The sequence below is a fragment of the Anastrepha obliqua genome, chromosome 1 (assembly GCF_027943255.1).
Source record: "Anastrepha obliqua isolate idAnaObli1 chromosome 1, idAnaObli1_1.0, whole genome shotgun sequence".
Lineage (NCBI taxonomy): Eukaryota > Metazoa > Arthropoda > Insecta > Diptera > Tephritidae > Anastrepha > Anastrepha obliqua.
Genome location: NC_072892.1, coordinates 33,066,913 through 33,085,416, shown reverse-complemented (window position 1 = coordinate 33,085,416; position 18,504 = coordinate 33,066,913). Strand labels below are relative to the sequence as shown.

General features: G+C 31.9%; 1 protein-coding gene across 2 annotated transcripts in view; it reads left to right on the top strand.

The window, feature by feature from the left end:
• The window catches only part of LOC129236383 (glutamate-gated chloride channel), a 157,812-nt gene that overhangs the window by 88,710 nt on the left and 50,598 nt on the right, over positions 1–18,504 (top strand). The window contains exon 5 of one of the 2 annotated variants that reach the window (XM_054870741.1): positions 7,958–8,028. The exons of the other annotated variant lie outside the window; for it this stretch is intronic. Coding sequence (XP_054726716.1) covers positions 7,958–8,028 — 71 coding nt within the window. The remainder of the gene's footprint in view (positions 1–7,957; positions 8,029–18,504) is intronic. 2 annotated transcript variants of the gene reach the window in all.

Genomic DNA, 18,504 nt, shown 5'->3' with positions numbered 1-18,504 from the left:
ATACTTAAAAAAAAAAACAAAAAAAAACTTTAAAATCTGAACAACCAATCATTTTTCTTTTACGCATTTCCTTTACACTCTAAAACGAATCTCTATCTTCATATATAAACATACCTAAATATAAATGTGTGTGTGTGTATTATACAGATGGTCCCGCTGTTGTGCGAGTCAACATTTTCGTAAGAAGTATATCTAAAATCGATGATGTTACTATGGTAAGTGCGTGTAGGAATAACAACAAACACAAAACAAAAACAAAAAAAATGTTACATTCCATCACACCACAAATACTTGTAATATTCAGTAGTATGTATTCCGCAGAGCATAAAATATTAGTTAGAAAAAAAACAAAAAAAATAAACCGTTAGAAAAGCGCCGAAAAATGAGAGTCCATCTATTGTATCCAAAGTGGAAACAAAAAAAAACAAAAAAACAAAACAAAAATGCCCGTCTTGAAGATCACCGAAAGTTCGCTTCGCACCTCTTATTGTTAAGTGCAACTCTATAACACCTAAATCCCCCATCTCCCATTCACAACGACCATAAAATACCCCAAAAAGTTATAAAAAATTATTATTTCTAAACGAAATCATTTCATTTGAACGCGTTTGAGTAATCTGCGCTCTGCGCTCTCCGCTACTGACAACCAATTAATCTGCCATGGCTCATGCGTTTTCCCCAATCACACTCACACTTTCCTGCTCAGTGTCACACTCTCTTCTAGGTAGAGCTAACGAGTATACGAGTATAGGCAATACGTACCAACAACTACCGCTATCGTCTCTTCTGTATTTACATACATGCATACTGCCTTAAGTAACTATAGCACTAAGGTTTATTGGAAAGGTTTGATAGTTTTCGTTTCTTATTTAATTTTAATAATTTTTTTATGAAAATGTGGGTAATTTTCTTACAAAAACATGCATATAAATCTAAGTTTTAAACTTTTTTGCAAATTTAAAAAAACTCAAAAAAATTAAAAAAATTCCATATTTAATGACATTTTTTTTGGAAAAATTCTGGGTATGCTGTTTTGTAGCCCTTTAAATTTTGGTGCAAGTTTCAAGTATCAAATTTTTCTGGCTGCCATTTTCTCTATATTACGAATACTCCACATTTTTGATGCAGAAGAAAACATTCAACACTGGCAGAGAAAAAAAAATGCCAAAAATCAACGGCTATTTCTAAGAAATTCTAATTTTCAATTAATATAAAAAGTACGAAATATTATGAAAATCCTCTCTTTTTTTTAATTTTCACAAAGTGCGAAATGCGTTTTCGTTAGTTTTCGTAAGAAAATGAACTATATTTTTATAAAAAACTTATTCAAATTTAATAAGTAATAAATAAATTGTGGAAACTTGTCAATAAGTGCCTGTGCCATAGTTATTCAACGCAGATTATTTACCTACCTATGAAATGGAAGCTTTTAACGTTCTTTCTATGGAAAAAAAGTTGCTGCCAATACCTCCAAGGTGCCTCATGCAATAAAATGTGCTTCGCATTTTGTGAAATAATACTTAGGCTATCATTCTAATTAAACAACAACAACACTACTCAAGTGTACTAGGTTTTGTGTGGTGTGTGGCTTGGTATGGAGTTTTAGCTTAGGAGTGTCTATTTAACCTTTTTCTATTCAAAAATTAAAAAAAAAAAGTCACCTCCACTTAATGAACAACTACACACAGACAATGTTCCATAATAAATTGTGGTAATCTAGTAAACAAAGCAGCAAACATACAAACTAACAAATTAAATATCTGAATATCATTTATGTGTACGAATAAACGCGATTTACTAATTTAATTATTGTTATGAATATTATTATAACTGGTATTATTATTTATACGATAATTTAGTGTTATGATTATACACTGAGTCTTAACATACATACATACATATATATTAAAATAATACTAATAATATTACTATTAATCGTTTGAATATTGATGTACTTTTTTGGCGTAAAGAGAGAAAATTCTAAAGTTTTGTGTGGTTTATTTGTTTAGTTGAAATATTTCTTAATTTTAGATATTTTCTATTCATTTTTCATATTACTTTGATTTTTTAATTTATTAATTTTGCTTAAGCTCGTTTAATTATATTAATTTGGATATTTCTATTAATGCGAGTTCGTTTAGGCAACTCGGTTCCTAACTTCCTCTCATTTTTTTCCATCCCTCCATTATAAAGAGGCATTGCAAATGCGTTTTCTTAAGACTCTTTCAATGCACGGTGGGGTAACTTGAGCATCTATTGTGCATGAACAATGTGTAGCTGCTCTCCGGATCGATGATCATTACGTATCTCAACAAAACACTCCCTACTTATAATAATTTCCAGCGTATCATTTTCTAAGTATCTGAATCTATCGATAGTATTATGTTGACTATCGATAATTTTTGACTATCGAAAAAACGGTCGATAATTTTCAGAAATTCACTACATTCATCGCTTCTCTTTTCTTTCAAAAGTCGTGCCCCAATTGAAGAGCTATGCAAGTAATGAAGCATCACATCATATAACACCAGATCTTCCCCTTTTTCGTATTTGCGGAGAAAATTGTCGAGGAGAAGGGAATGCTCACTCGAGCCGTTGCAATTATTCTGCTTCGACAATATTTTAACACCCGAAATGCAACAATTAATACAGACCCACTTTTTACACAATATAAGACACTTTTGTCGAAATAAAAAAACATTGCTGTGCAGCCCATTGCCTTCAATGGAATCTGAACCGATGTATGATAAGCAACCGAAATATATGAATAATAGAAATTATTGGCTGCGTTATTAGTTCCTATTTTGTCACTAATTTGTGTATACTATTGTCCAGACTTTTTCGACTTTGGACGTGAATTTAACATATTTCTATTATGGCTAATGACTTAAGCTTCCAGGTAGCTTCCTAAAATTGTATTTTATATCGATTTATGGATATAACCTTTTAAAAAGGATTCTCGAACAGAACGAAAAAAGTTCAGACGCTGGTGCCCAACCGAAGGTTTTCAAAGAGGTGTTTAACGGAAGGTTAAAGTAGCTTACGACGCCAACTTTTAGAAAACCTAGGAACTCCATATGATAGTCCATCATTGACATACTTTGAAATAAAACCAAATGAGGCTTGAACTGTGAAATAAATACGCCATTTCTCAGTTATGTGCCATCTAGGCTAGTATATTTTTGACTACCGATAGAAAATTAGTTGCAGCCTAAAATTATCGGTTCACTTTCGTATTAGACTTGTTAGATCTGCCAACAAAAAACACCAAAATGTGTCATTAAATAGTAAGAATTGAAAAACGCTAGCTTCGACAAAAGGGAAGAAGCTATCCATGGTGTGGATGATTACCAGAAAAGATAAAGAAATCAAAAGTGCGTAATTTCATTAAAAATAATAAAAAACCGTTTGTAAAAGTTATACTGGAATAGGATTGTGAACGCTTCAGATAACTTTTTAACGCATTTCGATCGAATTTTAAGTAATTTTAAATTCAATTCAAGATTTGTGCCCCACAAGCTGCAGAATAGCAAAAATCGATCTCATCGGTGAAGAGATTTAAGCGAACTGCTGACAAAAAAACACAAACAATTTCGTTGCATTATTCCCCATAGTCGTGTGAATTGGTACCCAGTGACTATTATTATTCCCTAAGTATTCCCGATACTGTATTTTTGATGAAGAGAAAGCGCCATGAAGCGATTGAAATCATTGAAGCTTCTGTGGCCACCCCCCTTCAACAACATTTCCAAAAAGGAATGGCTTGAGATTTTCAAAATTCACGCAAAATTTCATATCGAACCAGAAGGCGATTGTTATTAGTTGGAAAAATTTAGGTTTTTTTTTAAAACAGAGTGTACATTGTACATGCATCGAAAAAAGCTTCGCCGTGCACACTTGAAGCTAAAATATTTTTGCGAGTCAATTCCGAAATACGCCTTTTCAGCCGCACCTTTTTCGTAATATCTTCTTTATAATTACAGTCGGATCTTAAAATATGGCATACCGATTTTATTGCCTCGATGAGAAACATTTTCTTATTTCTAATTAAATTGGCCCCAATTTTTTTGTTCACAAAGTCATTGAACTATGAAATTTATTATATTTTAAAAATACCGCCAAAATATTTCAGAAAAATACAAGAATAAATATTTTCCTGAGCAGAACCAATTTGAAAAGTACCTCGAACTTCTAATAAATAAAATTAATTTTTAAAAATAATTGTTCAATAAAATCATCATCATTCAATATTAGAAACATTTTTGTTTTAAAAGTCTTCATAAAAATGCTTAAAACACTCTAACAATGGCTTCAAAATAATGAGATTTTTAGATTCATTTCACGCAAACTTCAATATTTTGGCAGAAGTTTTAAAACATAGAAAATTTCATAATTCTGAAAAAGCAGTATACATTTTTTTTGTATGGAGAGGAATCCACCCTAATGTACTTATATATATAATTGGCACTTACACGCTTTGTTGGGTGTTGTGCCGAGCTCCTCCTTTTGCTATATTTGGGATGAGCGAATCCAAGGAGGGGCCTATAGTTATATGTCGCCTCCGAACGGCAGATGGTGTTTTTTACGAGTAGATTTTTCATGGCAGAAATACGCTCGGAGAATTGCAATTATCAACCAAGGCGCGACCGATATTGGAAAAATCTTTCTCTCACTTAGTGTTTCCAGCCTACAGTGGGTCTCATATGCGAATGGCACATAAGCGCAAAGTGTCGCATAAACCTTTCGCGTAAATATCTGACTGTATAGCTGAGCACTGGAATTTGTAAGGAACAGTTTCCAGTGATTGTCACCATTTCATACAGTGGATGTGGAAAGTTGCTAGCCACCACTAATATCGAAAAATATTAAGAGATATTATTTTGTAATACTTCTTAGATATCCACAAGAAGATGAACTCATAATCCTATATACCTAATCTTCGTAAATTTTTCTTATTACATTTTTTCAATTATATGTATACAGGGCCGTCGAGGTAAATCCGGAATGTTGAACTTAAAAACAAAACTATTGAATATTTACTCAAAAATAATTTTATTTGCACTTAACTTTGTATAATGTGAGTACACATATCATAGTTGAAAATTATTCAATGTAACCTCCATCTCGTGCAATTACTTGCTCCAGCCGGGACCTGAAGCGCCCACATGCGCGAGCTACCTCCTCTTTGTCCATTGTGGTCATCACTTCCTCGATGGTTGTCTTCAGAGCGTCCTTAGTGTTATGAGGCTTCGCGTTAACTTTTGCTTCAACTGTGCCCCACACGTAATAATCAAGAGGATTGCAGTCTGGGCTTGAAAGTGGCCAAAAATCTGTTGACCAGTGGTAGGGTAGGTTATTCTGGAGCCAAGCGTGAGTCTTCTTTGCCTTGTGAGCAGGTGCGAAGTCCTGCTGAAACACATATTCTCTTCCAGCAGCCACGCGGTCCATTCAGGGTTGCGTTTTTTTGTAGCCAAACCACTCTATCTCTTTAGGGATTTTTCCGGCGCGAAGTGACTCTAGTATCGTAGCTCTTCTGTCCTGCTCTCGACTCATCGTTTCACTAGCACTTACTCCGGCACTCCAATGTCAATCAGAAAACAATACACTAAAAATATGTCCCTTTATCAGCGGTTTTAGACTTAACGCTACTGCTCCAGAGCTTTCGAAATGTTTTCCGGATTTACCTCGACGGCCCTGTATATATTGGCACGTACACCCTTTTCGGGTGTTTGGCCGAGCTCCTCCTTCTATTTGTGGCGTGCGTCTTGAGTTGTAAGCCGACTCCGAATGGCAGATATTTTTTTTGAAGATCTTTTTCATGGCAGAAATGCATTCAGAGGTTCGGCATTGCCTGCCGACAGGCGGCCGCTATTAGAAAAAACTTTTCTATTATTTGATGTTCAGGTACCGAGATTCGAACCTACGTTCTCTCTGAATTCTGACTAGTAGTCACGCACCAACACATTCAGCTACGGCGGCCAATTTTCAATTAATTGCTTTTAGTTAAAATCTGTGTCCCGTTTATTTCTTTTTTCTTTATTTATTAATTTCGTTTCGCAAAAAAATGTAATATATTCCTTCTAATCTTTTAATAAAGTTTACAATTAAACAATTTAACTACGATTATTGTAAAATGTCTTTTGGATCTCTTTTACTATCTCCATCTATCTATATCTAACTAATTACCTCTATATTTCTCCCGCTCTGCAACTTAACTTGTATTTCAATTAAAATTTACTAATATTTAAGTATCCTGCCTTTTTAGTTATTGTATTTACATATAAACCATTTAGAAGGATTTTCGCTCGAAATCAGTAATAACATAAAAAAATAACAACAAAAGTCTGAATATTATTATAGTGAAAATATTCGTAAAAATTGCAATAACTGATTGATGATGAGCGAATATGTGAAAATGCAATCGATGTTGAAATGTTAGTGTTTTAGTTACACATTCCCTTTCTGACGCTTAACGGTATTTCTTATTTTCTTCTTTTCTTGGTTTTGGTTTTGTTTTTTTGTTGGATTTACTTATGCTTATTAATTTCTATATTGTGTTTGATGAAAAAAAAACGATTCTTATACAAGTACCTGTTACAAAAAAAACAAAAACAAAATATAATAATTCGAAATATTTTGTATGCTTTAAACGTCGTTATTTCATTTTTGCTCAAAAGTATGAATTCGATGTGATTTGAAATTAGTTTATATTACAAAAACAAAAAACAAAAATTCAACAATTGATAATAGTTTCACTAATTAACAGTAGTCGTTAGTTTGTTTTCGATTATTATCATTACAATTAAACATATTTCGTTAGCTACGCTCAAGTTGTTAAATATTATTTGAGAGTTTCATATTGTTGGCTACAGATTCATTTATTCAAAATATAAATTTTCGAGATTCTGGGAAAAGGAAAAGGCAATGAAAAATTAAAAAAGAAACTACAAAAAAACAAAAAAATAGGCTAATCCAGTGCAATTCAAAGTGTAAAGAAGAGCAAGCGAAAATGGAAAATGTGTGGCATGCATTGCGAAATTTATTTAATTTATAAGTTTTCTAGTTATTTGGAAAAACCAATTGATTTGAACTGCAGTGAATCATTTGTTTATTTATTTTTATTTTTCTTAATTCCAATTTCACATGCACCATTTAGTGGTTTGGTTTTATTTGTATTTGTTTTTATTATTTGCAAGTTTGTTTATTTAAATGAGATCCATACAGACATTTTTCAAAACATGCCTTATAACAAAAAAAATTTTTAAATTTATTTCATTTTTTACATTCATTTTGTTCACAAATTCATCACTATGCTCTAAAATAAACAAAAAACAATAAAATAAAAAAGAAACAATTAGTACGAATATTTACGGCATGTACTGTAAGCGAAGGCAAACTGTAGCTGTAAGTGAAATTTAAACAGAATATCATATGTGACATTACTGAGTATAAAAAATATTAAATTACTCTAGAATTAGCGCTGATAAGAAAATTTTATGCAAAAATCTATTTAGAAAAAAAATTAAGTTTAGCTGATAAGAATTTATGTACATACATAGTTTTTGAGGAGATCTAAAAATTTAGCGAATGCAGCGGTCTCATATGCGTACCTATATTTGTATCAAATTTAAATTCTTTTCTTGAAAAAAAGGTTTTTCTTAACAAACAAATAATTTTTTTTCAAAAACGAAAAAAAAAATACAAACATTTGTACCACAGTGTACGATAAACGAGTTTTTATTTAAAATTATAATTTTTCAACAACATTGAATGTTGGAAAACCATTCACCTTTTTTTTAAATACATAAATTTAAAAATTCACACTTATTTTGTTTCAGCCAATTTACTTTTCATTTTATTTATTTTTCATCACCCAATCGATGTATATTTTTGTTTTGGGTAAACTCTTGTAAAAAAAATTTTTACTAAATGGTCCTATTCGAATGTGATATTCTAGAAAATATGCCCACGTATGTCTATGTCAACATGTTTCTACGGTCAATATCAAAAATCGATGATTATAAAATGGTGAGTTTTCAAGTCTTTAAGCAGTGAAAAAATTTCAAAGCCAAACATATCATAACAAAAGAATACTAATATTCTAAAATTTATTTTATTACTTGTAAGAAATACCAACTTAATATTATATAAACAACACAATATTTTTCTTACACTGAAGAGCAAAAAGAATAAAGTTACTTTTTTTATCAGAATATATCAGAAAACATTGAGTGGTATTTGAGCGAGCACGTCGTACTCGTATTTAAGTAGCGTTCTCTTACAGTAGTTTGCGCTCTCGCAGTCACATTGATCTCCTTGTATGATTGTAGAGTTAAAAGTGAAGTAAGATTAGTTCAAATTAAGCTCAAATACATCAAAACGACGCTCTAGTGCTACTTTTGTGTGTGTGTACTAGTGTACCTGTGGTACTCTTGCCATCTATGTAAGCTCAAATACGAAGCTGTAGCTGTAGAGTACCATATCACAAATATTTGTAGCATACATTTCTGCACACAAGAACAAATGTATGCAATGAGATTCAGAAAAATAACGGTTTCAACGCTCAGAATTATAAGGGGGAACTGACTGTTTTATGTGGCTGCGGTAGGTAGGGGGTATGCAAGCATTTCAACGCGCAGAACCAGACTACCGATTACCGGAACGACCCGGATTTATATCCGCCCAAGAACTGTCACTTCAGCAGCATACATATATGGGGAATGATTATGGTGCTACAACAACCAGAACAATCGATTTTGTTTACAATATTTAGAAGAGAAAACAATGCGGAATTAGATACAAAAGACCTCAGGTAAGACAAGAAGCGCCTTTAAAGAATGGCTTACTTCAATCTTAGTTTGCGTGCCAATTGACCCAACTTCGCTTTATCAAAAAGCAAGAAAAGACGAAAATATTCATCCCGGTCAATACATGTTCACACATATGATGCTAGAGTTAAAGGGCATCCATCCGCCTGGTGAACATTAAGAGATGCCACACCGCTTCAAGAATATTTAGACTATAGCGTTTTTTTAATATATGAAAAGAAAATTAACTGATTCGCATAGAACAGGTATATGTATACTCGTACGTATACTAGGGTGCCGCACCAAACAAAGTGTATGTTTTTCTACCGGAATAATAAAATGTATTATAAATTAAGAATTCGCTAAAATATTTAAGAAATCGAGTTTTTTATATTTTAAGTAAAACTACTTAAAAAAATTTTTTTTTCTAAAAATCAACTCAATTGATAAAAGAATTTAAGGTTAAAATGTCCGCCTAAAAGTGTGTAAAAATGAAATTAAATGAGATTTTTGGAAGGACTTTCAAATTTTTCCAGCTCAAGTAAATTTTAATATTTTTCCTAAATATTTTGGAAGATGCTTTAAAATGTTATAAATTTTATAGCACCGGTGGCAAATTTTACAGTACCTACTGGCACAATCTACTGCGCACATGAAAATTTTCTAAAAACTCTGATTGAGAATTTTGAAAATTTGTTAAATGTTTTATTTTATTTTATTTATTTTTTTTTTTTGTTTTTTTTTAGTAAACTTAATGGCTTTTGTAGGAGAGTAGGAGAAAGAAATATATTTTCTTAAAAAAATGTATTAAAATTAAATCGGAAAACAAATAAATTGTCAATAAGTCCTTGTGTTATACTTTTCTAACGCACTGTATAATAAAACATTTGTGAAACAGCGCACGCCACAAATAGGAGGAGGAACTCGGACAAATGCGCAAAAAGAGTGTAAGCGCCAATTGCAAATTTGTAAAATAAAAAAGCTGAAATTAGAGCGCCATTTACCGAGATTTTCGTATAGAGTTGCCATATGTAAATATTGTGTTGAAACACATTCCTGAAGGCGTTGTGTCAGGGGCGCTGGAAAACAAAAATTACATACATTTTATTTTCTGCTCATTTGATTTTTTGTTAATTTTTGTCAGATATTGCCAGAGATTTAGAATAGGAAAAAACTACTTTAAATGCACGTTTGACACGAGTTGCTAACAAATAACGCATAATTTATTAGACTGAGACATATTAGGCACTAGCTTTAACCCGCGGCCCCGCTCGCGTAGGAGTAGTTTTGAGGGATTTAGGATATGTATATTAAAGAATTGCAAACAATAATTTCATAGAAAATAATTTTTTATTAATAACCATAATATTACAATACCCGGTATCCGTTGCTATAATCATAAATATCAAGCCAAATTATTTTTATTAATTTTCTATCTCCAACCGTTTTTGAACTTTGCATTTGGATCATAGTTGAACAGCTTATGCGGATTATGAAATCTAGAGTGGGCTATAAATAGTGGAAAATAGGAAAAACTAAGATTTTGTAGATTAAGCAAATATCCGATTATTAGTGACGAATGAGAGTGGTGGCGCGGCCTGGGGGATGTGGGAAGGGAGCTCCATCATAAAAACATGCCTGTAACCTTCATTGGGTGAAAATATGAATGTATAAACATTTTTACGTCATTTGGAGTTGTGGTTTCGTAGTGATGCGCGGACAACATACAGACATTCACCTTTGTAGTATAGATAATATAAAAGTCCTTCGCCCTGCTTCTGATTATCAGATAAGTTAAAGGGTTCGGCGAAGTTCAGTCACTGATCTTACAAACGCTTAAATTCTCTCTAGTGAATACCCCGTGTAACTTTTCTCCAAATCTATTGCTAACATAGAAATACAAACTCATTTATGTGTGGAGAACCAAATAAAAAAAATTTTATTAATCAACCTGAGTCCTCACCGAACACTCAAATATCACTCAATGATTGAAATTCTTTTTGCAAAAATTTACTTTTTACTTTTTTATTTACACGCTTCTAACTTGCACTTTCAAGCAAAAAATCTACGGCACACGACAAACACTGCTGAGATAAAATGCTTAATAAACACTTCGCTGCCTATAATGAGCTAAGAAATACTACCTGTCAATTGCATAGTGCATACGATGGCACAAAACTTCGACGTCTAAGTATAGGTTTTAACGGCGCAACACTTTAAATGCTCTCTCGTTCTCTCGCTTCATATTCAACAAAGAAAAATACTGAGTACAAAGAAAACAACGTTCCAACTTTCATTCGAACACATTCCATTTGAACAGGTCACCTCTATCCACTAAGCTCAAAATTCTCACATTCTTAACTGTATTATATTCCCATACAGCTGCTGGACGGTATTCACTCACTGTCTTCCCCGCTCTCAACACGAAATGCGCTCGCTTAACGTCCTCTGCTTTTTCAACAACTCGTTTACTCGGTCCCTTGAGTTTTTATTGTACAGCCACTAATTTATTACCAACAATAACGGCCACTACAGCAACTAAGTCTTCTATGTAAAGGACAGAAACAAGTGCTTTGTGTTGATCGATCTATGATTTTATAAATATTATTATATATATTTTTTTACTAACTAATCCCCTATATTCTTAATATATCGATTGAATAAGCTGAGTAAATATTTGTATTTGTACGTATATGATAATGAACAATATCAATGTATTTGTATTATACAAGAATAAACATTCCATGTAAAATTAAAATGTGTACTTTCTTTGGATAAATTGAACATTCCTTTTTGAAACCTTACAACAATTTGAGTTTTTCATGTTTTTTTTACTACTTTATTTCTTCTATCCTAAGCCATAACTTTCAACTGTACAACTACTAATTTAATTGTAAACGCTTGTTCTTTTTCATTTATCGACACGTAAACTGTAAATTGTAATTAAAGAAGAAGACAAAAAGTTAACAAATTTGTAACTATCAAAAAATCCAACCTATATCTATGAGTTATCATGCCACTACATTTCATTCATCCATATTAATATGATATATACAAGGTGGCGCAAAACTAATTATGATTTTTTTTATTTTTTACAAATTTTTTACTAAATTTAAAAAAAATATTTTGCGTAATGGAAATCTTGATTTTAACTTTTACTTCCTCCATATCTTGTCTGCTTGTGTGCTGAGGCTGTCACAAGTGTCAAATACGATTGACGTGTGACGCCTTTTGCAAAAATTAAAATCTTCGGATAGAGTGATTAATTTTGCGCCATCTTGTATAATTTATTTTCCACTATTGTATGTGATTCTGCCATTAGATATAAATTATCGGTTAAAGTTTAGTTTTACAAAATTCTTTCAAAATTTTAATGGCCTGCATTTTTTTTTTTGTTTTTCTCTTTTTTAACTCTATTGAATTCCTCATGCTATTATTTTTTACATTCCTGAATTCAACACGAGTTAGTTCACTTCTAGTTTCGCATAAAAATAAATATTTTTTAGTTCGCTGATATTTCAAATTCTCTTAACTTTTCTATTCTCTAAGTGATTTCGAACTTATTTCTGTAATAAATCTGGTCTCATCTGATATATCTATGACATCACTATTTACTGCTCTTCACTTTAAACATATTTATTGGTATTATTAAATTTCATTTTAAAATGTTTATTTAAATACATTGAACTAAAATTTTCAATAATTTCTATACCCAATGCAGAAGTCCTAACGGGTGTTTAAAATTTTCATGTAGCCAGAAGAAATGTATGAATAAAAGCAGTAAGAAGTACTACTATATGCGATTTCAGTGGCCGCTGCTACGGTCAATTAGTGACATTTAGTATTTTTGGAGAGTGAAATTTCAAGGCCATGCAACGTTTTAGGTATTTTCGTTCCGCGAGAGAGAGAAAAAGATATAAGGTAGAGAAAAAGGAGAGAGAGAGCTATACCTTATATATATCTTAGATACACTTTAGGATATTTTTCTTAAGTTTTTCCTTGTGCCATTGCTGCGGTCCTGGAATCGCTGCGTTTGTGCGGGTGATAAACGCTCGGAGTAGTGCGCGTTGTTGCCACGGCTTGTGTCCGCCGTTTACCTACACCGGTCGACCCTTCTCCGTTTTTTTTAAATTTTGTCTATTTGTATTCTCTGCAAATGTTGTGAATTTATTTAGAGATATATTATTTCTTTCTCTGTCTCTCTCATTCTCTCTCGGGTCTCTCCCTCTTTCTTGGACTGGCTTGAAAGTTTCACTTCTCTTATGTGTACTACGCTACAAATACTTTTTTTTGTTTGCTCAACACCTGTGTTTTTTAAAAAGGCCTAAACAAATTTCTTTAAAATGTATGTTTTTGCTAAAAATTAAAAACGGGTTACAAAAATAATAAAAATTATCAAGGAAATTTCACGTCCACTATTCTAAAATATTCAACATTCAACAATAAATCTGAAAATTATTAAATTTTTTTCAACATTTTTTTCAGTTTACTTCTTTTTATACCCAATCCTACAAATGAAGACATTTTTAGAAGCATTGATGCCATTATCAGATCAACCACAATGCCATTTCATTCCACGAGTTAGGAATAGATAGTGGATATTTGCTCATACAAAAGTTCTGCAGTCGGATAATAATCATCCCTGTTAGCTCCTCAGTCATAAGAATATTCCAGCAGCTGATGAGCCGTCATGGGCTACCTAAAAAGGCACTTAAAGTTTTGATTACTTTCGCTGCATGGGCATTTGATCTAAAAATGTGCTATTAAGACCCTCCTCAAAGTCGAGAGTTGTGGCTTGATTAGCCTGATAAGCTATCTTGACCTCCTTCGATCCAATCGCTATAAGAAGGATTCGGCTAGCTTTACATGCCATTAAGCAGACTCAGCTCTCACCTGCCAAAGAGCGGACCGTAAATAGTTAAAAGAGCCGCACACTATCTTTGCTTCGATAGCCCTTTTTGGAAGGCATTCCACCAGCCCACTCTCAGTAAGTCTAGGGCTAAGGGATTTCCAATAAGAGGTGTTATTTTGATATTTAAAGAAAAAGGCTATTTTTTAATATAAATGATCGGATGTTTATTTCATTATAAAGAGGAAGGTATGCCGTTAATAGTGGAAAATAACATTCAGTCATTTGACCACCTCGACCACGCTACAGGACAATATCCTTTTCATGAAATTGTCCATAACCGAATTGCAAAGTGGCTGCCCTATGTCCTCGATAGCCTCACAACTGAGCACCCAATTCGGATTCCATTCCAATTTAATACACGGAACACATTTCCTAAATTTTTAGTCTTGCAATTTCGAAAAATATGTGAAAAGGTTTCCTAACTGACTGAATGAGATTTATTTAAAAAAACCAAATTATTGACAGCCTCGCCGACATTTTATTTTTCGTAAAAATATAGAAATATTTTTCTTTAATCCGCTAAACAAAAATAAGTAGAAGTATTCATTGGGTATAGGAATTTTGATGGCATATTTTCTAAAATTTTCTTTGTATTATTATTTTTTAACTTTAAAGGAATTCTGGAGGCGGTAATTAAAGCAATCTTTCGAAATTAATTTCTATAACAAAATAAATGTGTAGGTATGAATTTTCTAAAACATTCAGTAGCCTTATAAATCTAGTATTCATTAAAAATTTACTCATATTTATAAAAATAGTTTAGGTTAGGCGATTGCGTTTAAGTGAGCCTCGATAATTTTAGAAAGGAAGAAGGTTAGCCATCTTCAAAATGATTGTTTCTGGAGGTATCTGTGTGCATTTGATTTAAAATCCAATTTGAATGGTTCTTTAAGGTCTAAGAAAATTAAAAAAAGTATCATTCCAAGCTTTAGTTTAAGTATTTAACAAAAACAAAAAGTTTAATCTTTATAAGAAACCATTTTGCCCCCAAGGAAAGAAACCATTAAAACGGATATGTTGTTTTATTCAAAGTTCAAAGATGCCCACATAAGTGGCGAGAAAAAAAAATTCAGTAGAACTGCTTAAGATCGAATGCTTTTAAGAACCGTTATAAAAGATGACCACCTAAAGTTATTAGAGGGCGGCACAATAAAGAAATGCAAACTCGAATAGAAAGAGAAGCGTGGTGAGTGAGCTTATGCGTTTTTATGCGCGCCACAAGAATTCCAACAGTGAACAACAAAAAGTAACCAATCTCTCCAGATGAGCAATCGAATAACAAAAGTTTACAAATTCTGATCAAGTTGTGGGTTCGAGAGCAATTTTTAACCTCATTTGCTACGCTGCGCTCGTATATTGGACTCTTTTGATTCCAGTTTTCCCTGTATTGACAATTGCAGCTATCGTATGCAGACTTTCGACTACATGAAGTTGGGTGCAAAAATCTCAAAATCAATTGGAAAGCATTTTGATTTTTCTCCTATAGCGAATACCTGTTAAAATTGAGTTAAAGAGAGCTTTCGAACCGTTCCAGCATACGAATATTGTTGTTGGCTACGATTGAATAAAAACCATTAGAATTGCTTTTCGGTTTCTGCTTTCCACTAAACACCAAGTTGAATACATGGGCTGAAAAGTCCTGGGCCTAACAAAGAAAACGCGTTTTTTGGTTCAAAATTAGCTTTATTCATCAACGTAATTTCCACCAAAAACAACGCAATTATTCCTGCGCCACTCTAACATTTCAATACCACTTTTGGTAGATTGGTTTATCTTTTGCCTCAAAATAGGCCTCACTTTCAGCGATGACTTCTTCATTCGAGCGAAATTTCTTACCGGCGAGCAATTTTTTTAGGTCTGCAAACAGCCAGTAACCGCAGGGAGCCAAATCTGGCGAATACTGTGGATGTGGGAGCAATTCGAAGTGCATTTCATGTAGTTTTGTCATTGTTTTAGTTGGCTTGATGCAACAAAACAATGAGCGCCACTTTGAGCAGCGCTTTCTCATAGCCAAATGCTCATGCAATATGAGGCCAAAATATTCTTTTGATACTTTTACCATGTCAGCTTTTCCATCATTAAAACGATTTTGTGGATTTTTTTGATGATTTCTGGTGTTACCGCCTCAATCGGGCGCCCACTGCGTTGTGCATCATCGATGTCTCTACGATCACGTTTGAAGTCAGCAAACCATTGTTTTATTGTTGTTGCTGATGGGGCGCAGTCCCATAAAACTTTTTTCGCTATTGCTTCGCTTGATCGGTATTTTCCCCCATTTTTTCCCAAGTAGTGTAAAATTAAAACACGAAATTCTTTTTGATTCGTTATTTTGAAAATAACAAAAGTAGCGTCTTCCTTAGCTCAATAACTCACAAACTAATGAATATAATATCATGAAATTTTCACAGTTGTCTTTATAAGGTTAGTACTAACTGAAAAAGCGGTGAGTGAATTAAACTTGTGCCATCTATGTGTTAGGCCTGGGACTCTTCAGCCCATGTGGCATAGAATGGTTGCGAGTTTTTTCAAGCATCGAAATTAAAAAAAAAAAAATGTTTGTGAGAAGGAAGTGTTTTAAGTAGTGAATATAAATTATTATAGAAATACCAAAGCTTTGACTTAAAAGGACCACCCTTTAATAGTACAAATAAATAGTGGGTATCCTTGAGATTAGCTATCTTGATTTAACTATTAAAAAACCTTATTAATTTTATATTTATTCACGAAATGTTGCAGCAGAAATGAAGTTTAGCCTAAAAAACTAGGGGTTTTGATATCACCCGTTTTAATATTGAATAAGATGATGATTTTTTACATAGTTTAATTGCAGCATTGAGATTAATAATACTATTGTTGTAATATGAAATTAGTTCTTAATAATTTTATCATAAATAAATAATATTCGAAAAAAAAAATTTTATGTCAAGAGAATTTCTTTTAAGCAGCTTATTGGAAATCATTCACGCATATTCACAGTCGCAAGCAAATATTCTTGTCGCATCATTAATTCATCAACTTTTCGAGTACACTTTGTACAACAACAACATCGCTACATTTTCTTACTTATTAATTTTTCTTTTGAGTTTACTATAAAAATGCTAACCACACAAGCCAATAGAGAAATGAAAGTAAATAAAAAGAAATAATATACAAAAAAAAAAATAAAAAACAATACAAATTTTAAAGTTCATAGAAATTGCATCACTGAGTTATTAAAAGCAATCAAATAAGAGTGACAAATACAACTTACTTGCCAAACAGTAAATAGTGTTTTATAAGAAATAAGTAACAAATATTACAACAACATACATGCGAACCTATTGTAACACCACACAAGTGTATTTATTTCCAAAGAGTTGCCACACGCAAGCATACAAAATAATGAGCTTGTAAATATGTTTATATTTTGACTGTAAAAAAACCAATTAAGTTACATTGTAAGTATTCATCTGCTGAAAAAGTTAAAAAAATTCAGAGTAAAAAATATTTATATCACTATAGACGCAAATGCTAACTATGCTAATCATTTTAAATATTATAATATTTGTATAAAGTAAAAAACTTACCGGTAGGCGCACAAAATTCATCAACTTTTCATTTGAGTCGCTTAGTTTGATTTTCAAATATTTTCATAAAATTTGTTTCATTTTTTTTTGAGATTTTCTGAGTTCTATAATATAAATATATATTTTTTTCTTTGTTTTTTTTTGTGAGAAAAAATATGTAAAGCGAAGTCGAAAAACATGCCACCCGCTTTACAGTGAGTCCACCGCAATAGTTTGTTATATAATTCTACTTAAAATACCTACATGCATATTTTAGCAAAACAAACAACGCGTGAGTGCAGTATAACAGAGAAGTTCCGAACAAACATACATTTATTTAATAAACATACATACATATATTCTCTAAAACGTTCAATTCAATAGGTTGGTAGCAAAGAACTTTTTTCGAATATTACTTAATAGGACATAAAAAAAATTTTGTTTTTCATGAAAAAATTAATAATTTTCTGAAGTAAAAATTTCGTACTAAAAAATTTTGCATACTAGAATATATTGCATACTAGAAAAAATTTCATACTAGAAAATATTGCATAATAGAAAATATTTCATACTGGAAAATATTACATACTAGAAAATATTGCATACCAGAAAATATTGCATACTAAAAAAAATTGCATACTAGGAAAATTACATACTAGAAAAAAATTCTTATAAAATATTTCATCTTAGAAAATATTTAAACTAGAAAATATTTAAACTAGAAAACATTTCATACTAGCAACAATTTTATACTAACAAAAATTTCATACTAGAAAAAGTTTCATGCTATAATTATTTTTGTATCTCATTACGTGCAGTTTATTCGCTTCTCATTAGGATAAACCAATATTATTTAAACATGTACTTTCCTTTTAAGAGATTTTCGTTCAGTTTAGCCAGTTCAATTAGTTTTATTTCTATATCTAACTTCTTTGTATTGTCAGTTATTTCAATTTTGCTTATTACAAGTTTGTACTTCCAAACAAAAAAAATTGCTAACATTGTTTTCGTTCAGTTTTTCAGTTAATAACGACCCTCGAACTTTCCTACGCCCCCTTACATACATATAAATATAAATAGAATCATGTTTAGTTGCTTTTGTATATTTACAAATTTCCCCACATATTTGTTGCATGTACCTAAATAGATAAATGGGCATGATTTTGCACCTAGTAATCTTTATAAAAAACAAACGCATATCATTTAAATATGATTTCACATTTAGTAAGTTGAGGCTGGC